This window comes from Dipodomys spectabilis, unplaced genomic scaffold (genome assembly GCF_019054845.1).
Source record: "Dipodomys spectabilis isolate Male_0828 unplaced genomic scaffold, ASM1905484v1 ptg000669l, whole genome shotgun sequence".
NCBI classification, from domain to species: domain Eukaryota; kingdom Metazoa; phylum Chordata; class Mammalia; order Rodentia; family Heteromyidae; genus Dipodomys; species Dipodomys spectabilis.
In genome coordinates, this window is record NW_024871346.1 from 4,656,344 (window position 1) to 4,674,736 (window position 18,393).

Below are 18,393 nucleotides of genomic sequence, written 5' to 3' on the forward strand. Positions count from 1 at the left end.
AGTCAATAATTTTTAATAAACTCGGTTAATTTAGCATCTGATTTTGTTCAAGTGAAGGTTAATGAGAATATAGAACTTTTACTGTTTTGACATCCTCATTTCAGTGCCTCTGGAAAACGTTTTGATTACCATGAGATCATTTAATTTTGTCTATTTCATGTCATTACTCTGAGAGTTAAAGTTACAGATGCTAAGCACAAGTATTTGCAGCAATTTCACTTTTCAGTTTTTGATGAACAAAATAGCATTATTCTTATGTACTTTACCCTTATCTGGACAAACTAGCAGCTTATCAAGAATCACACCTTTATGTTTTGCAGGTTCATATCTTATAGGATTTTAAAATATGATAACACTTACCCCAGAAGAAGTTTTGCTGGCATGGTGTCACTGTGCTGAAGAGGCTGTTTGATGCCATAGTCCCTCCTTCTTTTCCAGATAGAACTTGTACACTCTGTTGTAAATACTGCTTGCAGCCTTAAACTGAAAATACAAACCATACCCAAACCTTGTTTTAGTTTTACAGTATGCCTGGAGTACATAGACTTTATATTTATTTTTTTCTGTCAAGAAATTATGTAGCTGGTAACATGTGAAAAGCAAAGAAACAAAACAAAAAGAGAATGAGCAAATATTTGAAGGACCTACTATTACTGCATAGACTGTGGTTAGAGGGCACTCACTGACTCTGTTGGTCTCGGTGGCTGGTAGTGACCTGCGGAGATTAACCATTTAAAAACCAGAGACTTCTTGCTGTCCTCCTGGAGAAAGTTTGCACCGCACTTGTGGTTCTGTGGTTGTTTGTGAGGCGAATGAAGCATTCACACAATCCAAAAAAGCAAAAGCTTTAAAACTCCTTTTTTTTGCAAGCACTATTACTGGAGAGACAGAATCATGTGGTTTGTGACCTCACAGTACTCAAAGTAAAGTGGGACTGCCTACCACTGTGGCTTTCCCTTTACGCTCTCTCTCTCTTTCTCTCTCTCTCTCCCCTCTCTCTCTTCTCTCTCTTTCTCGTCTCTCCCTCTCTTCCTCTTTCACTCTCACTCTCTCCCTCCTTTCTCCTCTGTCTCTCCCTCCTTTCTCCTCTCTCCCTCCCTCTCTGCCTCCTTTCTCCCTCCCTCTCTCCCTCTGTTTTCCCTCTTGCCCTTTCTCCTTTCTCTCCTCCTCTCTCTGTTCTTCCCCCCACTCCTCTCTCTCCTCTTCCCTCTCTTCTCTTTCCTTCTCTCTCCTTCTTTCTTCTCTCCTGTCTCCTCTCTTCTTTCTCCTTTCTCCTGTCTTGTCTCCCCCTTCTCTCCTTTTCTCTCTCCTCTCTCCTTTTCTGTCTCCTTCCTCTCTCTTCTATCTACTCTCACTCCTGTTTCTCCTCTCTCCTCTCTCTCCTTCCCCTCCTCTCTTCTCCTCGCTCTCTTTCTGTCTGTCTCTCTCTCTGACAAAAGGCTTGTGGTAAGGCCTTTCCTGGCATGCAGAAGGATATAGCTTTTTAATTTTTCTGACTCATGAGGATTTGGATAGAATACAAAATGCTGAAGGAGCCTGAACTCCTGTAAGGTTGAACATTTTTTAAAGCAGACCTCTGCAGCTAAGGGCTTTCCTTCCTACCACTTCCCCTCCTTTTGTCCTTTCCTTTTTCTTATCCCCTCCCCTCCTCTTTTTAGTTCTATATTATGTCTGTGGAAGAGTGAGCAAAATTGGCTCGAGAGACTGTGTGAAATTCTGAACAACAGTGATGATTTACAATAATTTACATCTTTGGATTGTATCACATTTTGGGGTCTGCTTTATATTTGCTAGGGTGGCTGACTTCCTTCTGTTTTCCTTTTTCTTGTCTTCTTAAACTTGTGAATCTGTAACTCATTGTAAAAGTTTACCTTTTTAAAGGTCTTCTTGCAAACTGCTTGCTGGGCTTGACTGTAATTGGTTGTCATGAAAATGTTGGTCTGGGGATTCCTTTACAGATATTAAATCATACCTGTCTAGTTTGTTTTCAATATTAGACAGTGACTCTTATAATAAAGATTATATGTGATTAGAATTATTTATATCATGTTTTCCTTTATCTTATGACTAGTTTAAAGAGCCTAAAACTGGTAAGAGTTATAAAATCATTTTTTTGGAGGAAGAATCTTAGTTTTCTTTATAATTATAATTTATAATTTAAGAAAATATCCACTTTGTATAATTCTTTAAGTAGTTTGTTCAGACATCAGTAGAACTTTTTATTCCACATTTTATACATATATAAAGTAAAATACTTAAGTTGTACCTTAGGTTATTCAGCCTTAGATTTTATGGACCCAGAATGGAGTGGGTTAACAGAAGCTGTATTTTTTTTGTTTATAATGAAAGCTTTGAAATAAATTACAAAATGCTGTGTGTAGTAAGGAATATTGCACACAGACAGAGTATGTTAGTCGTCTCCATTTGCTAATTCTGATTCAAAAGAAAATTGAAAACATCTTTGGGAAACTATCTCTTCTCTTTGCCCCCTTGGACATGTATGTATAGAACTCATTTTCTTATTAAGATGATTATATATCATAGGCAGTGAATTTTGTATTTATGAATAGAGCTTCCTGTTTTCATCAGATGAGAGCGATGGGGGGATATTTTTCAACAAAAATTATAAAGGAGAATAGACCAATTTTCTAGGCATTTTTTTTTTAACCATTTATCCACGCCACACTGAATCTGCATGTTAGACTTCTTCACAGAATGATAATAACTAGGAGTGGCATGAAATATATGACTGAGAGGGTGGGCAGAGATGGTGCATTACAAAAGGTTATCTGGGATATACAGTGGAGTAAGGGGGTGCTCAGTGAGTTGCAACTAAAATATCCTTGTACATATTCTTTTTGCACAGTTTCTTGTCTGTTTTTGCTTCATAATAGCTGAAGAGAACTATGCAAACATGTTTGTAACATTCTTTACAAAAAACTGATCTTCCCAAAATACACTGAGAGGACATGGGAATGATTTAAATCCTTTATTATTCAGATATCCAGAACTTTTTCAGAATAAATGTTTAGTGATTAAAACCCAGTACATTTTGTTGTTTTAAAAACAGTCTTACCATGCTTTACTGTGCACACGAGCAAGTTTTACACTGAAAAATGTTCGTTTAACATAGATTTATCTAAGGTAAAGGGGAGCTATCTTCTTTCATAAATAAGGTGTGATACTGTGATCATTATCTCTATTATCCATTGCAAATAGTAGGAAGATTTTTGTTGACATAATGTGGAATTTCTAAACATGGTTTTATACGCGCATAATAGCAGTTTAGCAGTTGAGAATATTTAGGTAGCTTTTGTAGTAGGACAAGCAAATGTTTTTCTTCTTTAGAATGAGCTTTTAGTTTCTGTATCAGGATTCTTTGACACGTTTTATGATCCTAACTTTTTGCTGGATATTCTCTTCCTTAAAAGAGCTTTATTTATTGTGTCTACTTTGGTTCTCCAAATTGACCTGAAATCAATTTGAATAATTTTTAACATCTGATTTGCCTTTTAAGTGCTTGTTCTTTTTCTTTAGGTAACCTTCTTGCATATATGTAATCTATGGGTTAGAATTGCTGTTCTTGCTCTTTTTGAATATGTGCCTTCCCTCCTGCATAAGGGCCTTCAAATCCTGCAAGAGAATGATAGTGAAATCATGTGTTTTGAAATTCATGTATTCATTATCCACATAATATCTCACTACCCCCAAATTGGAAATCTATCCGCTTTGGAGCACATATCACTTTGAGATAGAAATTTCAAAACAACAGTGATCCATTTAATACTGTTTCATTAGAAATAGCTTCCTACCTGTGGTGGAGAGAGACTCATGGGTAGTCATTGCAAATAAATGTCATGCTTATAATCAGGAATGGAAAGCACAGGTTTTTCTTTAAGTCACTTAAAACTTCATTATTTTGGGATATATTAATGTTTGTTGGAATCAACAGCACATTTAGGTCCACTCTGTACCTTATGTAACTTGATACCACAGAAATAAAGCACAGCTTTGAATTGGAAATCAATTGGAAAAAAATTGAGGAGTTAACATCTTTCCTATTTATCTTTAGTAGTTTGTCAAAATTGGTCAAACTTAAAATACTAAGGTATTTCAAATATAGCAATGCAATGTTTAAATATACTATCTGTACTTATTGTTATCCTTTGAATTAGTCTTTACTTTCTCAGCTAAGATTATAGTTTAGTATAGTAATTTTATAGTAAATTTATAGAAATGTGTCCATTTCTATACTTTTAAAAGAGATTGTTTTATACTTATTTGCTGCTTTTCCATTCTTTTAATTGAAAACAGCAAGTAGTTTTATAAACTGTAGATGTCTAGTTTAGCTTAAGATATTCTGATTGTGAAGATTTAGCAGGGAACTTTTGATTTATTATTTATTTAGTTAGTATTTGATAGTTTACTTTTTAATCGTTTTCCTTTTTTAAAAATTTGATATATAGATTTAATATTCGATAGAAGCTTAAAAATCTGTCGGGGGAGTGGAGCTGTGCCTAAAAGAGGTAGAGTTCTAGCCTTGAGAGAAGCTAAGGCCCCGAGTTCAAGGCCCACGACCAAAAATAAACAAAAAAAAAATCTGTTGGACTTACATTCATAACTTAACATTTTTTCTTTAATAAAATATGTGTAGTTTTATACTTAAAATTCGAATTATGAGATCCCAGTAACACTTCCTTATTTTAGTGGGTGTATGTATGTGCCTGCATTCATCTATGTATGATTATGTGTTTATGCAGGGTATTTTTTAATTCTTATAATGAGAACTTTATTGTTTTTTTTTTTTTTGGTTTTAATTAGGTCATGTTAAAAGCCCAAACCTTTCCATGGGTTTTTGAATAACTTTATTTAGATATTTTTAGCAGTTATAGTTCTCCGTGTGATATGTAGAAATCAGGTGTTCAAAGAGGAAATACTAGGTCATTGTAACCTCTTTCTTTTTCTTCTCTGTCTCTCCCCCTCCTCCCCCTTCACTAGGTTTTTCTCTTTACTCTCCCTCTCCTTAGGTTTTAGGCAGCTGTTGTGGGTTTTTTTTTCATATTTTGATGCGTTTTTTAAAAAATACACTCTCAAAATAGATTCTTAGTTTGATATTAATCCTCACTGATGAACATCAAGTAGATCTGAAACTTAACATTCATTGGAAATTGTTGTTTCCTGATATGTTATACCTCATTTGTTACAGTATAGGTATCTGGTTGCAGAGATTTTCTTTCTTTCTTTTAACTTGTCATTTTTTTCTTGGAATCATTCCTTTATGTTATTTTACTTTAATGTGTTGTTTCACGTGGACATTACTACTTTTAATTATGAGGATTACTTTGGTTTGTTTTTAAATTGTTTTTTGAAGTACACAAACCCATATTTGTTTAATATAAGCTGTATAAATATTTTTTGTTTCTTATGATTATTGAAACAATTCATCTTCTAATGCTGTCACTTTTTAAGAATAAAAAAAGGTGATAACTTGCAGAAAATATGGGAAACATGCTCAGATGACAGCTGAGGATGTGGCTAGACTAAAGCAGGAAACTACTACCCACAATGCAGTGTTACATACACTGCCACTTAATAAAATTTATATCAAACATGCTACTGACAAAACCAAAGAAAAATCATATTCCAGCTTTGCCAGTGAATGTCTAGGGAAAAGTGAAACTAATCTTTTAAGAATCTTATCCTTAGAGAACTGAGTAAATGAAACTGTGAGTCATCCTCATATATTTGGGGCACCAAGTAACATTGCTTTTGTGTTTATAGGAGTTGGTTGTAGGTGCAATTGTCTATTGCAAGCAATTGTCTATTGCAAGCACCTTTTGGATATTCCCCATCCTTGGAAAAGACACCAGGACAGCTCTCTTTCATTTGAATCATTTCACTATTAAGGAATTAGAGAATATTGTCATCTACCAGGAAAAAAGAATTTAAAGTGAGATCCTCATTGTGATTGATTTCTATGTAGCCAGGTATTTCTTTGTGCTTTAAGTTGTCTCTTATTGCTTCATTGGAGGTTGAGGGGGTTGGAAGTGGAGCTTGAATTGTTCACTGAGGCATGTTTCTTTTCAAGTAATTGTTTCTCTTGCTGTTTGTGTTAATCTACCTGCAGATTCCCCAGACCATATGCTTTTGGAAGTGAGTCTAAAGCAGAAATGAGAGCTGTTTTTATAACGCAGTTAAAGAGATATTAAGACATCTTAAAAAGTCAGATTTTTAACATAGTTAGAGCTCCCCTGTATAAATCTTAATCTCAGATGCTTTTAGCTGTCAGACTCAAGCAGTTGTGATGAACTTAGCACCTTGATAATTTAGATGAATTGTGAGGTTTTATGAAGGAAGTTGTTCAAAGCTTAATTAAGGAAATAGTACAGTTTTAAGTTGGAAATAAAACACACAGAATCAGAGGAAAATGGGTGAAAAAATATGTATTAAAGCCTTGCATTTCAAGGTTAGCATTTAGATACTAGATATCCAATAGAGGGTGAAAAAAAAAATAGGAATCTTTATCAGAAGGATTACAAATTAGTGTTACTTATGAAAGATTCCCCCCACTATTCCAAATTACAAGTTGGCCGTTGTCATCTCATCATTTTAATGTGCATATCCTTGTCCATATCTTTGTTAAGGATGATTTACTTAATTGCTTGAAGTTTTTTCCCCCCCTTAGCAACTGCTTATCAGTAACAGCTGCAGCACTGTGGCTTTTCTCCATGGACTCATGGTGGTCTTTGGAACAACGTTCTTCAACTTTGACAGGTGAGACAGAGGCTCTCCAGTGCCACTGCTTTTGGATGAATCTTGACTGTGGTTGGAGAAAGTGCATCTTGCCAAAATATATGGGTGAGACCACACACAGCCTCTAAAATAGTTATTGTAGGCTTATTTTTAGGAATACGTGTCTTGACAGTTCTTTTATTTGCATGCCAGTTTCATTGCTGCATATAGATTTTTCATTGGTTTTAGAAAAGGCAATTGTGGATTTAGGTCTCTATTAAGCCTTGTGTATAATTTATGCTGAGTTCAGGTATAATTAACAATTTAGAATTTATATTGAAAATGAAGCACTAGAATTCTGATCTTTTTGTTTTTATAAAATCGACGGTATTCCCATTGGTAGTCTCAATTTCTCAGACATTTTAGCAGTAAAAAACTGTTTCATTTGGACTAGAAGATCAAAAAAATTCATGTTCTCATGAATATTAAGAGAAGTTTATTGTTACTCAAAAATATATTTATGATGAAATAATACATTATTGTTTAAAGTGTTTTTACATTTTCAAAAGCTTGAAATTTTGCATAAAATGTCAAATTGTTGGAGATGTCAATTTTTAAATATATAAGCATAATTTGCAAGATAATCCATTTCTTTATGTGATGACTAAAGCTTGATTAGTCTTAATAAACTGTAGAGTTTTAAATGATAAAAGTGTAGGTCTTAAAAAAGATACCTTGGATTTGCAGAAGTATCTGTTTAATGACTTGTACACAGCACTACGTAGACTTTTACAGATTTTTCTTTTTATCAAATAATATAGGTAATTATTCATGATTATTCATGTAATTAATTATATTTAGGTAATTATTAATGTTAACTATATTAAAATTTAACTCCTTGAGTCCTTTCTGGTCATAAGATTTTTGATGATTAATTAATATTTTTTAAGATTACAGTTTTGTTCTAATCAGCTTTATAGGAAAATTATCTCGAGAGAGAATGAAAGCCTCTCCCTCCCCCTACTATTAGAATATTCTTCCATTGCTGAATATTCAGGTCCAAGGAAAGGAAAATTGTGTTCCTACATCATAAGAGAACAGTTTATAGAGAGAAGAGAGAATATATTTTGTACATACAAGTTGTAATGTATATAGTAGGTCGAAACTAGTTGTGACAGTGCTAATGCATGCATACAGAAACATGACCTTGCTCTGTAAAGTACATGTGATAAATTGCTTTATAAAACAACAAATACACATAAATGTGTCTAAATGTTAATTGATTAATCTAAGTAAGAGTATACTGGTATTATTTGACTACTTTTCAACTTAGTGAATTCTAAAAGCCTTTTGTGTTAAATGGCACAGGAATTTGATCTGAAATTGAAATACAATAGATAGTTGGGAAATTTATTTGTTATAAGTAGTAAAGTTTTGAAAATGAAGGAATTACTTTGCTTAGGCTGTACTTAGCAAATTGCTAAGGTTTTAGGTATGATTTTATTCTTCATACTTAATTATTAATCACAGCAAATAACTCACAAATGTATATGTGGAAAATAAAAATTGAAGATGATAAAATAGCTTTGAATTTTAGGTTTGTATTATGGCAACTCAAGGCTAAAGATTTTTATTTAGTTTATTTTTTTATATTTTGACAGTACTGATTAACTCAGAGCCTTTTGTTTTCTAGGAAATGGCTCTACCACTTGAACCATACCTCCAGTTCTTTTGCTTTTAGTTTGTCTTTCAGAAAGTCGTGAGAGCTTTGGAGCAGGCCATCATTGGACTGTATGCTGCTCTCTCTGCCTCCTGAGTAGCTAGGATTGCCAACAGGCACCATCATATCAGTCCTGTAGGCAAAACATTTAACAGAATGAAACAAACATGTACTGTTGGTACATGATTGTACCAGTTTATTCACATTAAATAATTACTACTAAATCCTGATATTATCAGAATGATAAAGTATACTATATGTATTTGAGAAACATTTTTATGTGATAAAGCCTATATTTTTATATGTAAAGTCTTGGTTTAAAGTTTATGTTATACTGGTGGATAGTTTATCAATAGTTGACAGCTGGTACTTTTTGTATAAAGACGCAGGTAATAAATAATTTTGGTTTTCTGCGCTGTACAGTTTTTGTTAGCTACTTATTTCTGCCATTGCAGTCTGAAAACAACAAATTAATGTGGCTGTATTTTACTAAAGCTTTATGTAGAAAATCTGTTTTCTTTGGTGATGGGCCTGGGCCCTGTCCCTCAGCTCTTCAGCTCAAGGCTAGCGCTCTACCATTTGAGCCATAGCACCACTTCTGGTTTTCAGGTGGTTTATTGGAGATAAAGTTTCACGGCCTTTCCTGCCTAGGCTGGCTTTGAACCTCAGAGTTTCACAGCTTTTCCTGCCCAGGCTGGCTTTGAACCAGGATCCTCAGATCTCAGCCTCCTGAGTAGCTAGGATTATATGCGTGTGCCACGAATGCCCAGTTGAGAATTCTTAAAAGTGTTCACATAATTTTAAAAAATATTTTATTGTCATGTGAAATATCATGTCTATGGCACTTAATAACCATCCTTTGAACTAAATCATCTAATGAACTTGTATTACAAATACATGCTTATCATGTAATTTTTGTATTGTGTAGGTAAAAACTACCCTAAAATCTTTTTAGAAATGAGTATGGAATTCAAATAAATAATTTTAGTCTATCCCTAATTATAAATCTTGATAGTTTATTCCCTGCTTGATTATTATTACTAATAAAATATTAACATTTATGTCACTTATCCATAGACATGTTTCCTCTTTTAGAATTCACTGGGTTTAATGTCCAAACATAAAATATTCAACTGTAATCTTATGAATACTTGTCATCAGTTTTTTTTTTTCCCCCTTTGGTGTGGGGGGGGAGGAAGCCACATTTGAAGTTCATTCTGATTGGAAAATGAAATATATTAGTTTGTTATTACCTATCTCTAGAAACATTCATTGTATCCACCATTGCACCTAAATTAGTTTTCTGAGGATTCACTGACATTAGCTTGACTTTGAGCTTCATCTGTTTAATCAGAATGATTACTACTGAGAAGGAAAGTTAACCAGCTCTATATAATTTATTGTAAAGAGCAAATGGACTAATGTTTTGATCTGAATCTCATGTCTTTAGTGTATTAAATGATATATGTATTTCATATACATGTATAATACATGGCATATATCAATTACATGTATACATGTCATCATTATGTGTGTATCATGTATTATAAGTATGTATGCATATCATTATCATACACATATACATGTGCAAACAAAATAGCTTTCAGTACCAGCCGACAATCTCTATTATTGTGTGTTTTGTTGTAACCATGATTATTTTAAGCAGTTCTATGTATTAGACAAAATAGCTAAAGATCAGACAGTTAAAAATTATTCTTTGGCTTATATAATATTATTACAAATTTTCTTGGTTTCTTTTTTGGATAAATCACGATTATTAGGAAGTACTGCTAGTTTTTATATGACTTGTATACTGTAACTTCATTGAAATTAATTGGTTCAATTGCCTTTTTACTATGGTCTGTTCTTGGTAGATCTATACAGATATCCATTTCTTCTAGGTTATCCATTTTGCTGGCACATATTTATAGTAGTAGTCTTTTATTTCTGTGGTATCAGTTGTAATATCTCCTATTTCCCTTTCTTTATTTGAGCTTTCTCTCTTTTGCTCTTAGTTTAGCTAGTTTGCTTATCCTTTCAAAAAGCTGACGCTTACTTTCCCTCATTTTTTTCCTTGTTTCCTGGTCTCTATTTCATTTATTTCTGCCCTGATCTTTATTATTTCTCTCCTATGATTGTGGGCTTTATTCATTATTTTGTAATTTCTCAGATATTAAAAGTTATTTGAGAGACTTTTCTTATTTTCTTGATGTAGCTGTTTATTGATGTAAAGTTCTCTTTTAACTGATTTTGCTGTATATTCTAAATCATTTCCCCACATTAGTCTTAACAGTTGTTTGGTATTTATTTATTTAATTAATTAATTTTGTGGGTCGTGGAGCTTGAACTCTAGGCTTGGACAATGTCCCTGAGCTCTTCAGCTTAAGGCAAGTACTCTACCACTTGAGCCACAGCACCACTTCCTTATTTTTATTTTTTGAGACAAGTCAATATTTTCCTGTCTTATTCTGAGTGCTGGACTTATAGAAATGTACCACCTCACCCAGGCACATGGTAATTTTAAATTTCTTTAAAATTTTATTTTGTGCCTTTGGACAGTTAAGAGCATTTTTCATCTGGATGCTGGTGGCTCACGCCTGTAATCCTAGCTACTCAGGAGATTGAGGATCTGAATATCACCAGCCTGGACAGGAATGTCTGTGAGACTCTTATCTCCTGTAAACTATCAGAAAACCAGAAGTGGCACTGTGGCTCAAGTGGTAGAGTGTTCACCTTGTGCTGAAGAGCTCAGGGACAGTACCCAGGCCCAGAGTTCAAGTCCTATGACTGACCAAAAAAAGCATATTTCATATCCATTATGAAATTTTCATAACTAAATCATATTACTGAGTTTTAACTGTATACTATTATATTTGGAGAAAATGCTTGGTATAATTTCTGTTTTTAAAAATCAGTTAACATTTGTTTTGTAGCCTACCATGATCTGGCTTAGAGTATGCTCCTTGTATACCTGATGTCTTTGGTTGTAAAACTGTATATTTTTCTAAACATATGTACCACGAATTTATATCCTTAGTATAAAGGGCAGTTGAAGTACCTTTCATGTTTAGATAATCTGCCCATTTTTAATAGTTGGATATTGAAATATCCTATTGCTGTATTCTAATTAATCTCTAGGGTTTTGTTTTTGTTTTTGTTTTTGTTTTTTTTTTTTGAGTACTTGGGTGCTTCTTTTCTACTGCTGAGCCACACCTTTAGCTTTTTTTATTGTTGGTCCTGGGGCTTGAACTCTGGGCTTGGGCACTGTCCCTGTGCTCTTCATCTCAAGGTGAGCGCTCTACTGCTTGAGCCACAGTGCCACTTCCGGTTTTCTGGTGGCTTATTGGAGATAAGAGTTTCACAGACTTTCCTGCCCTGGCTGTCTGAACCGTGATCCTCAGATCTCAGCCTCCTCAGTAGATAGGATTATAGGTGTGAGCTACTGACACCTGCCACCTTTAGCCTTTTTTACGCATTGGTTGTTTCTGAGATCTGATCTTCGTGCATGGGTCTGGACCTTGATCCTCCTATTTTTCACTTCCTGCTATAGCTAGGATGACAGGTATTTTTTGACTTCCTTCACTGGGTGTCATCACTAAATAATACAAATATTGATAAATATTTACTGGCATAGATAGTTAAGTATCCTTGGAGCTCTATTCTTGAATAACTCGAATGATCTACAACAGCTTCTGGTCTGGGTTCTATTAAGAGAAATAAGATAATCCTATTTTTACCTGCCATCTTGTGATATATCTTAATACTGTTTGACTAATGTATAAAACACCTTGACAAATTAGTTAGAAGAACACTTCTCTGGGCTTAAAGCTCTTGGTTTTACAGCTTGTTGAGAAGATAATAACTCTAGCTTAAAGCAATTTCTTCTCCCAGTATAGTATGTCCCCAAACAGCTGTTTGACAGCCCTGGCTTGTTCTTTCAGCCAGGTGCTACTTTTGCACTGCATAACTCCTAACTGTGTTTGATAGCTTTGCTATTTATGTATTTCTTATATTGAGAACCATTTGCCACAGAACCACTGAATCCTTTATTGTTTCAATTTTTCATTTACTGAGCTCCCTGAAATCATGTTCTTAGGCTATAGTAGAGTTGTACCTGTGGTGTATAATGTAGTACCAGCACAGGTACAGACAGTGAAATGTATTGTGTATTAATCCATGTGCACAAATAAACACATGAATGCAGCTTAAGTGATTTATCGTAGCTTTTTCATTAAATACCATGAATATTTTACATTGTCCACAAATTGTCTCTATAATTTAGTGGTTAATGATCTCACATTATTACATTCTATTGATATACTGTAATTTAGTTTAATCAGTGATTTTTGTCTTATATTTGAATGCTGTTTTTAAAACTTCTTAATAATGTGTTAATGATTGCCAAAGAAAATAATGGGTTTTAATGGAGAGTTAATAGTTTTAATCAAGTGATAGTAATTGTTTTTCTTGTACTTGAGATCTTGGAATTTCAGAGTTCATGAAATATTTTTTAAGTTTTGCAGAAACATCCAAATATTTATTATAAAAAGAAGTTAGTTAATAAATTTGATATCATATCTTAGTTAAGTGATTTTTTTTTTATATTGCTTGAGGCCAAAATAACCACTTTTTGCGTTGATGGTCTTGTTTCTCAATGACTTGCTTAGTAAGGCATTAATGTGCTCCTAAGTAATTCTGTTGTCCAAGAATCCTGCAGTCAAGTGTTGTTTATAATTTTTATTGAACAAGTCACAGGCTTTTCATTGTACTCTCCGTAGAACAATTCTTGTTCCTAATTTGTAGTGCTTTGATTCTTAAATCATTAGTTCTTTTGAAAATGACATTTAAAATGGAATCAACATTTAGTTGTTTGAAAAGTAACAGCTATCACTTTGTAAGCTACTGTTAGTGGCTTTGGAAGCTAGCTGGCTGGCTAGTTGTCATAATGAGGTCACTTTACAAACGAAGATGAAGTCATTTGCTGTCTTGTTTTAGTCATGGAGAATTTTTTTCTTTGCCCGAACATTCTCAAGTTACACATCCTCACTTTCATAGCTGCTAGCTGCTAATGCTTTCATGCAGTAACAAAACAATGGGACATTTAGTAAAGCAACATTGTACTTAATATGTGTAGTATGTGCTTTGTATTTTGTACCACAGAGAGTTAAAAGACCTGGTGGATTTGGATGTTATCGAATTATATTTCCTAATGGGAGAGTGAAGTGGTGCCCAAATTCTGTGGGTAAGTCTTTGCACACAGGATGTGGGGAAGAGGTTACTTTGTCAGTCACTGTCATGGGTTTCCATTGGTGGCTGAATTATTGTTTCTTCTAGGGTCTGTTCTGTATCAACCTGTACATTTATTTCAGTGTGAGGACTTCATTTTATCATTCAAGCCTCCTTTTCATTCGAACTCTGGGCCGGAACTCTTCAGCTCAAGGCGAGTGCTCTACCATTTGAGCCACAGTGCCACTTCCAGTTTTCTGGTGGTTTTGGAGTTTTCCTGCCTGGGCTGGCTTTGAATCACGATCCTCAGATCTCAACCTACTGAGTAGTTAGGATTGTAGGCATGAGCCACCCATGCGCCTATCTCCTTATCAAAATTTTTAGAGACCTGTGCAGTAGATGGTAATAGATTCAGTTTGTAGATTAAAAAGATGCAGTTTTGGCCATTGGGATTTCTGCTATTAAGTAAGAAATTCTGGGCTGTACTGTAAGTTTTCTGATTCTTAATTTAGGAAAAAGCTTCTCTTCCTTTTCTGAAAAGCAGAAGTGGAAAGAATAAATAAATGAAGCATAACAAATTAAAAAAATAAGAAGCAGGATTCCCTCTGCTTACTTTTCAGTGAAGGTTACTGATTTTTTTTTTAATTTTCTAAACAACCTGCTTATTAAGGATGGAAGAAGCAGACGTCAGAAGGCAACTGCTGCCTGATCTGCCTCACTACCGCGTCAGCCTGAGCTCATCGTCTAGCTCAGAAACAGACACACAACAGATCATGACATGCAGGAGGAATGACTTACTTGACTATTTGTTTGAGATTATTGTTATGGCTTAGAACGTGTCAATATCTCTGTCCTTCCACACCCTTCTGGCTTCAGTTTTGGTATACCTAAAATGTTTTTTTGCATTAGCTACTAGAATTATTTTGTGGTTTTAGCAGTCTTCTTTCAAAGTTTTTTCACTCTTTATTTTCCCTCATGCTTTCCTATTCCTGTAGTTCTGGGGCTCTGTTGGGCCACTTGCAGCACTGTCCTTTCATTTCTGATGGGATGAGATGTCTGCTTTTGTACAGTAAGGTCTACTAGGCACAAGCAAGTGTCCTTCGTGAATTCTAGTCCTCAGCACCCAACTCAGTGCTTGCCAAATAATGAGTACTTAATGAAGATTGATAGGATAAATTGAATTGTCTGATTGTAGTTCTCCTACTTCTCAGGGTTGTAAGATGGAACCCTGTAGAATTGCCAGCTACCTTGAGGTGACAGGCAGTGTGGGTGTACACTCTGCCTGTTAAGTATTGTAATCATACATAGTAATAGACACATAGAATCATGATGTTTGTAGTAATGTGAGTTATTTTCTACTTAAGATTTAGCTCTGAATTTAGACTTAATAGTGTCTGAACAGTTAAGCTTTCATTATTAATTTTCAAAAATGACAATGTAGTAGGAAACATTTCCTATAAGAGAATTAGTATGATGATCTTGAGGAAGCTATTTAAGCCAACATACTGCCTCTTAAGTCATTAATAAGTTAGGTTTGGTCAGCCTAAGTTTAATTTTCTTTTGGGAGTTATTAGAAAGTAAGTTGGTTGATGAATTTCACCCCATTTTCTTGCACAATTAGAAATAAGAGTAAAAACACCTTCTAACTACTGTTTGATTCTGAAATTTTCTGAACTATATAGGTTTTAAGATCCACTCCAGTGCTTGTAATGATAGAACTAATCCAGTCCTTTGTCTGGCTCAGTTTCTTCTGTCAGGATAGCCTTCACAGAAGCATCAGTGTCTGTGAATACTAATGCTTCATGAGGTGTTGTTTTTCGTTCATTTTTCATTGCTTAATTCTGTTAATAGTCACTAGTTTGTTACCAATAGATTCATGCTTCTCTGTTATATCCCTTATGTGATATAGCCTTATAACACACAGAATCTGTAAATTGAACTTGTTTATTTAGTCTAGTTTTTAAAAAAATTTTATACTAGAGGACTGATCTTCTGTAAACTATTTAAATCAAGTATATAATACATTTAAATGTAACTGATTGACAACTTAGTTTAATAAATTCTTTTCCTTTCCTAATGGAATATTTACTTTTTTTTTTTGTCAGTCCTGGGGCTTGAACTCTGGGTGTGGGCGCTGTCACTGCGCTCTTCAGCTAAAGGCGAGCGCTCTACCACTTGAGCCACAGGTCCACTTCTGGTTTTCTAGTGGTTTTTATTGGAGATAAGAGTCTCATGGACTTTCCTGCCCAGGCTGGCTTTGAGCTACGATCCTCAGATCTCAGCCTCTTGAGGAGCTAGGATTACAGGTGTGAGGCACCAGCGCCTAGCTACTATTTTTTTTTTTAAATAGAAAATGAACTACAAAATATAACAATGGTCTGAAATACATCAGGGTACCTTTTCAGTGCCCACAAATTTATGGCAAGAAAACATTCATCTGTTGAGATGGGAAGGGGTTTTGTTTGTCTCTTTTAATACATTCGAGTCTGAGAGAATAGAAGATATAAGAAAAGTATGCCCTTATTTGATCCTGCAATTCTCCAGATCTTCATGTCTTAAGAAGCTAGGATTATAAGCTGGAGACATTGGTGCCTAGCCCAAGCCCCCACTATTAGGATGCAGACTACTTTGTATTCTATTTCTTATGGACATTTTTTTTTCCTTAAGATTCCCACAAGCATGTTGCCATGCATATCTGAGGAATCCTCATGTGAATCCTTCCCACCTAGAGGGTCTTGCCCCTAATGTAAAGGCAGAACAGGATGTAGGTATTCAAATCAGTCTCCAAATTGAGGGTGACTTTTAAAGTATTTGGTATATTTAATAATATGTACAAAATGCTAATAGCAAATTAAATTCTCTTTTAATATGTGAAGCTGATAGGTATTGTTTGTGGGTTTGTAAACCTGATTGCTCCTTAATTGCTTATGAAGATGTATAGGTATCTGTTTCCTCATGTGTAAAACAGGAAAAAGGATAGATTTGATGATGAAATAATACTAATAACATATAACTAACACAGTGTCTAGCCCATAGTAGGTGAATATTTTTTTCCCAAGTTATTTTTCTTTCATTTTCCTCCTTATTTTCCCTTTTCTTGTCTTAATTGACTAAAGGACTATAGGGTATACAATAATTCATAACTTGTAACAACATCACATTGATGCTTCTTAAAAAGGCCTGCTATTTAAATGCCTCTCTGGTTAACTCTTTAAAATATTACTAATTCTCTGGCCTAGTTTATGTTATAAACAGTTCATTAAGTGACAATTTCATCTCTTTATATAGTGATTTTACCCACACAACTGGATCTAAAGTCTGCTAGAATTTTCATCTTGGTGACTTCTATTGGAGCTCAGTATCTTTTTTTAACTTTGAAAGTAGACGTCTGATTATGACTTTTTTTTTTTTTTTTGGTCGGTCATGGGGTTTGAACTCTGGACTTGGGTGCTATCACTTAGCTCTTCAGCTCAAGGCTACCACTTGTGCCACAGAGCCACTTCTGGTTTTCTTGTGGCTTATTGGAGATAAGAGTCTCATGGACATTCCTATCCATGCTGGTTTTGAACCATGATCCTCAGATCTCAGCCTCTTGAGTAGCTAGTATTACAGGTATGAGCCACTGGTGCCTGGCTTATGACATTTTTATATCACTGTTTAGTTAGAAATTTATTTTGAGATTTTTGTCCTTTGTTTGGAGGTGATTGTTAACATAGGTAACTCATAGGAGGATTTTTAGCTGCTAAGATAGTGAAAACTCCGCATTTTTGTATCACTGTTTGTAAGAAGTAGCAGAAAATATTGAATATTCTTATATTTGTTGAGTCCAAATGTAGTGACAAAAGGTAATGATCTACATTAATATATTTCTGATCTGAAAAATAACTTGGTATGATTGCTCTCCATCCAACAGTGCTGCTAGAAAGCTGTTCTTCAGTTTGTATTTTTCTAAATTCACTAAAAATCTTTAAAGGTACATTGATTCTTGATAGTAATAAATTGGATGTGCAATGTGACCTTGGCAGTTTTGGCCATGATTATTTGGGTAAACCACAACTAATTCATAAAGTGCTGTGGACACTTTAATAACTACCAAAAGTGGGCAGGTTGTCAATTTGGAAGTTTCCATCTGAAACATATTCTTTCTCTTGGCCCCTGAAAACTCTCTTGCAGTACCCTGCATAGAATTTAGTTTATTTACTGAGAAGAAGGAATGGTTGAGTCAACTCACAGGAGATAAATCTGTGGTAGGTGTTTCAGAGCTGATGTTTACACCACACACATCTCCCTCTCTTTGTTTATTTTACTTGCTAATATGTAAATTTTATTGATGAAACCAGCAGCCCTCATTCAGAGATATTTTAAACTTCTTTTCAATGAAGAAAAACAGTGCTTTTGTTGGGAATCACAAATTAGTTTTGTTAGAGTTAACTGAATTCAAGGCTCTTAGAAGAGATTAAGTTCTTTATTTAATCTGGGTTAAGACATGAACAAAATAACCATCAATGTTAATCCATATGTGGAAAGATTAATTTATGATGTTAAGTTGTAACTTTCAATGATGTCTTCTATCTGATTAACGGAAACAGACCTGTCATTTCCAGCATTTATTCTGAACATGAGCATTAAGCCTCCTTCATGGAGGGCTCAGTGTAAACAACATCCTCCGCCTAGGCTGGGCTGGGCTGGGCACTCAAGATATGGATTTTTACGTA

The 18,393-nt window shown here is 34.5% G+C and overlaps 2 protein-coding genes across 6 annotated transcripts in view; one reads left to right on the forward strand and one right to left on the reverse strand.

Moving 5' to 3' along the window:
• Positions 1-433, reverse strand: part of Runx2 (RUNX family transcription factor 2) — a 174,768-nt gene extending 174,335 nt beyond the window's left edge. For both annotated transcript variants that reach the window (XM_042672002.1, XM_042672000.1), the window contains exon 1: positions 361-433. In XM_042672002.1, the coding sequence (XP_042527936.1) occupies positions 361-418 (58 nt within the window). In that variant the 5' untranslated portion in view covers positions 419-433. The remainder of the gene's footprint in view (positions 1-360) is intronic.
• Supt3h (SPT3 homolog, SAGA and STAGA complex component) overlaps positions 1-18,393 on the forward strand; it is a 241,546-nt gene that overhangs the window by 34,375 nt on the left and 188,778 nt on the right. The gene's annotated exons all lie outside the window — the stretch shown is intronic.